The 5,233-nt window shown below is 35.7% G+C and overlaps 1 protein-coding gene across 1 annotated transcript; it reads left to right on the top strand.

Moving 5' to 3' along the window:
• Window positions 1–524: 524 nt before the first annotated feature.
• LOC147547627 (galactinol--sucrose galactosyltransferase-like) lies at window positions 525–4,351 on the top strand. The gene is made up of 4 exons (XM_086670516.1): window positions 525–2,088; window positions 2,358–2,535; window positions 2,807–3,174; window positions 3,667–4,351. The coding sequence occupies exons 1-4, from the start codon at window positions 802–804 to the stop codon at window positions 4,228–4,230; spliced, it is 2,397 nt and encodes a 798-aa protein (XP_086526642.1). The 5' UTR covers window positions 525–801; the 3' UTR covers window positions 4,231–4,351.
• The last annotated feature ends 882 nt before the right edge of the window (window positions 4,352–5,233 follow it).

Genomic DNA, 5,233 nt, shown 5'->3' with positions numbered 1-5,233 from the left:
ATCCTACAATACGATAATTTTTGCTACGATATTATGTTGTGAAGATTTATTGTAACATAAACATGATAAGTGTGGAGCTCTTTTTAAGAGTTGAGGTGTTTATTTCTCGTGATACTTTTTAAATTCGCGAAGTAAAGTGCCAAAATCGGTTGCATCACTAGCCGATAGGAAAATTAAGATGTTTAATTGTATAACACTTCATCGAAGATGGAATGGAAACTTAAGACGTGTAATTATATAACACTTCATCAAAGATAGTCTCTGCTATGATATGATCTTGAAAGTCTACCGGACCCCGGAGACTACCAAGTGTGGGCGCCCTAGTAAAAAATGTAGACAATATTTCCTAATGAGTTCTATTTAAAGCCATTACAATGCCCACACGGCCACAATGCCATTCAAACATTGCCAAGTGTCATAAGATGCCTCAAACCGCAAAATGAGCCCATAAACCCACTAAACAAGACCAGGCCCTTACCAACATAAAGGCCCATCAAAGTAAAGCCATCTAGAATTTGCCATTTGGAACATTGTGGACAGAGAAAGAAGTTTGCCACCTTTGTTTATAAATTGGATTACCTTAGAATGTACTAAACTCACTACAACAACACTCACATTGCAAACACAAATCAAGATTTTAGAGAGAGAAAACCCCAAAACAAGATCTTTTCTTGGTAAGACTTCATCCATCTGTTTTTCCTCAATTCACTCCTTTTTTTCACTACCCATTTCTTAAATTTGATCATAAAATTCAAAAAACTTACATATTTCATCATCAATCGAGTTTCCCTTTTTTTTTCTATGGCTCCTCCAAGCTTAACCAAACTCACCCAAAATGGTCTTATAACACTCAAAGATGACAACCCACAACATCCATCAATCACCTTACAAGATTCAAACCTAATGGTCAATGGCCATTTGATTTTCTCTCAAGTTCCTTCAAACATCACACTAACTCCTACTTCATCACAAGAAAAAATCAATAATAAGATCAAACCTAATGGTTGCTTTATTGGATTCAATTCAAATGAACCTCCCAAAAGTAAACATGTTTTTTCATTAGGTAAACTCAAGAACATAAGGTTTATGAGTATATTTAGATTCAAAGTTTGGTGGACAACTCATTGGGTTGGAAACAGAGGATCTGATCTTGAAAATGAAACACAAATCATGATTTTAGAAAATTCAGAAAATTCAGGTAGACCTTATGTACTTGTTCTTCCTTTAATTGAAGAATCATTTAGATCTTGTTTACAACCAAGTGAAGAAATTGATTCAGATAATGTTGATGTTTGTATTGAAAGTGGGTCATCAAAAGTTACAAAATCAAGTTTCAAAAGTTGTTTATATTTGCATTTTGGTGATGACCCATTTGATTTAGTCAAAGAAGCCATGAAAGTTGTTCAAAATCATTTAAAAACATTCAAGATTTTAGATGAAAAAAACCCACCAAAAATTGTTGATAAATTTGGTTGGTGTACTTGGGATGCTTTTTATTTGAAAGTAAACCCTAATGGAATTTGGGAAGGAATTAAGGGTTTAGTAGAAGGAGGGACTCCTCCTGGTTTTGTTCTTATTGATGATGGATGGCAATCAATTTGTGAAGACAATGAAACCCTAGATGAAGAAGGAATGGAGTTGACAATAGCTGGTGAACAAATGCCATGTAGACTTAAGAATTTTGAAGAAAATTTCAAATTTAGGGATTATCAAAGTAAGATGATGAAGATGGAGAATGGACAAAAACAGGGGGATGAGGAGGAGGTTGCCCTAAGTAAAGGTTTGGGTGCCTTTATAAAAGATATTAAAGAGAATTTTGAGAGTGTTGAATATGTATATGTGTGGCATGCTTTATGTGGGTATTGGGGTGGGGTAAGACCAAATGTGGAAGGGTTGCCTAAATCAAAAGTGGTGGTGCCCACATTATCAGAGAGTTTGAAATTGACAATGGAAGATCTTGCTGTTGATAAGATTGTAAGTAATGGTGTTGGATTGGTTTCACCAGAGATGGTACATCAAATGTATGAAGGCATTCACTCTCACCTTGAATCTGTCGGCATCGATGGAGTTAAGGTGGATGTCATTCAGGTAAAATTTAATTTACTGACAGACTAACTGAACTACTTTTTAAACCTAGGGTAGTGTGAAATCCGATTCAAAATCTGAATTGACTCTAGTCAAATTTCAGATGTTCGTTTTTGTCTGACTTGTGATGTTTGACTTGCTTAATGGTTGGTTGAGTTGGCTATGACATTATTTGAGTAAGACGAGTCAGAATCAAAAAACGAGAAAAAGAAACAACACCTTAATTAGGTAATTGTTATGTTAATAAAACGGAATCGATGAATTGTATGCAGTTGCTAGAGATGCTTTGTGAGGAGTATGGAGGGAGAGTAGAGCTAGCCAAAGCTTACTACAAGGCTTTGACTGATTCAATAAGGAAGCATTTCAAGGGGAATGGTGTCATTGCTAGCATGGAACATTGCAATGACTTCATGTTCCTTGGAACCGAAGCCATCTCTCTCGGTCGTGTTGGTACGTATAATTTTACTGAGGTATTTTATTAATACAGTAAACTTACAACGTGTTAGTCCAAACGTATTATGTTTATATGAGCAAATTTTAAAGCTACTTACACGAAGACACTGAGTCACTAGGAAAAGAATCTTGTATAATGGTTGTAATTTTGTTTTACAAAAAAAGAGTTGTGAATTTTATTTCATTTTTCTTGGTTTGGTTGGAGGGTGGTTTGGCTGGCAATAGATGGAATTACTAACTAGTTAAATATCTAACATGATTGGTGCAGGAGATGATTTTTGGTGTACAGATCCATCTGGTGATCCAAACGGGACATTTTGGCTACAAGGTTGTCATATGGTGCATTGTGCTTATAATAGCTTATGGATGGGTAATTTCATTCAACCTGATTGGGATATGTTTCAATCTACTCACCCTTGTGCACAGTTTCATGCTGCTTCTAGGGCCATCTCTGGTGGTCCGATTTATATAAGCGACTCTGTCGGTAAACACAATTTCGACTTACTCAAGAGCTTGGCGTTGCCCGATGGTTCGATCCTTCGTTGCGAACATTATGCTCTTCCTACTAGAGATTGTCTCTTTGAATATCCATTGCATGATGGAAAGACAATGCTCAAAATATGGAACCTAAACAAGGTAAGTATCCTAATCACGACTCCTCATTTTCACATTGATATTGTTAGTCCCGTTTTGACTGATTATTTGAATCTGACTTATCCGAGTCAATGACTGGGAAAAGTTATAGCGCAAAATAATGAAGTACCCGAATCTGATTTCCGATGTGAAATTCTTATTATCTGAATAACATTCGATGATTTTTGTTTGCAACAATTACCATTCTAATTCCCCCCTCCTACTGATTCTTCGTGAACATGAATGTAACGCAAGCCTTAACTGTTAGCGTCTAGAGTCTGGTGTACAGGTGTGCGCTCAAGCTTTGTAAATGTCAGAGGCTTTTGGCTGGACTCCTAGATCCTTTTTCAAGAAAAAAAAAAAGATCCCATAATCGCTGGGCTTGGGCCTAGGTGTTAAAAATGGGGATAATATTGATAACTGCTGAGGGTCGTTACAATGAATATTTCTTGAAATTAGGATCCTTAAATTATCAAACATTTTTCTTTGCAACAGTATACTGGCGTGTTAGGAGCATTCAACTGTCAAGGAGGAGGATGGTGTCGTCAAACACGACGAAACAAGTTCGCTTTCGAATTCTCTACACCACTAACAACATCTCTAAACCCATCAGACATCGAATGGAAACAAGGAAAGACTCCCATTTCCATTGATCAAGTAACAGAGTTTGCAGTTTATATGTTCCAAACCAAGAACTTGGTGTTCTTGAAACCCACTGAAAATATCAAAATTTCATTAGAACCATTTAAATTTGAACTTCTTACTGTTTCTCCTGTGAAGATTCTACCCAAGAAAAAGATCGAATTTGCACCTATTGGGTTAGTTAATATGCTTAATACAGGTGGTTCAATTCAATCTTTGAGTTTTGAAGATGAAGATTCCATTCGAATTGAAGTAAAAGGGAGTGGAGAAATGAGAGTTTTTGTGTCTGAAAAACCCAAAGTTTGTAGAATTGATGGTGAAGAGGTTTTGTTTGAATATGATGAAAGAAAGATGGTGGTGATTCAAGTTCCATGGCCTAGTTCTTCTAGGCTAAGTGTAATTGAGTACTTGTTTTGATTTTTGAATTGGGATTTGATAATCCATGTATTTAAGTATTTATTTTGGTAAGCTAATTGTGTATTTGTGTTATCTATTAACCGAGAGGTGTTATAAATAAAAATAATAATTGAATATTAAACTTTGTATTTTTGAGAAAATAAGTATATAAAAAAATTAAACCAGCTACACTGGTGTGGGGAGGCTCACTCCTAACCACTCTGTAATAGGCTGGAGAAGTCACAACTAGCAAAGACATGAGTGGTGATTTTTGTTTTGAGATATGCTAAAGGTAAATAACTACAAAATATTATATGTACGACTGTACCAAGGTGTATGTATCTCGCAATAAAAAATATATGTACGACAGTACCAAGGTGTATGTATCTGGCGACAAAAAAGAGCACAACTCACTTTCAAACAATATCAAGGTGTACGTGCCTGGCGACAGAAAAACTATTATATGCACGACAATACGAAGATTTATGTATCTGGCGACAAAAAATGCACGACAATACGAAGATTTATGTATCTGGCGACAAAAAATGCACGACAATACGAAGATTTATGTATCTGGTGACAAAAAATGGCACCACTTCACTTTCAAACGACATTACGAATGTGTATGTAGATGGCTACGAAAAATAGCACAATTTCTTTTTTTATCTGAAATTGTCAGTGGGTTAGGGCCCGACCCTTACAAAGAATTTAACAAATTAAAAAATTATTAACGAAGTAGTCCAGTAAGTGGAAAGCAATAGACTAGACAGTAAGAACTCTCCTGCCTCCTAAGTATACCGAATTCAAGTACACCTCGTTTGTCTTCCCTCACAATTTTGAGTAGGTCTTCTGCGAAATCTACCGGTATCATTTGAGATTTACATGTATCTAACGACAAAAAATAGCGCAACTTAACTTTTAAAGGGCTTTTGTTGGTCAAATTTAGCAACTTTTTACACTATATGTATATTTCTATTACTACTATATAATGTTCATAAAGGCATTGTGTAATTGTTGCACGACT

The sequence above is a fragment of the Eschscholzia californica genome, unplaced genomic scaffold (genome assembly GCF_041429995.1).
Source record: "Eschscholzia californica isolate CP2 unplaced genomic scaffold, dmEscCali1.0.p SCAF_3, whole genome shotgun sequence".
Classification (NCBI taxonomy): Eukaryota; Viridiplantae; Streptophyta; class Magnoliopsida; order Ranunculales; family Papaveraceae; genus Eschscholzia; species Eschscholzia californica.
Note: the sequence above shows the minus strand (reverse complement) of the source record. Positions and strands in the feature narration are given on the sequence as shown.

What these genes read in the sequence shown, in the direction of transcription:
- LOC147547627 (XM_086670516.1), top strand. Translation starts at nt 802, where the DNA reads ATGGCTCCTCCAAGCTTAACCAAACTCACCCAAAATGGTCTTATAACA. An exon ending in TTAAGGTGGATGTCATTCAG is followed by an intron (nt 2,089 to 2,357) that starts GTAAAATTTAAT and finishes AATTGTATGCAG; the next exon opens with TTGCTAGAGATGCTTTGTGA. An exon ending in CATCTCTCTCGGTCGTGTTG is followed by an intron (nt 2,536 to 2,806) that starts GTACGTATAATT and finishes TGATTGGTGCAG; the next exon opens with GAGATGATTTTTGGTGTACA.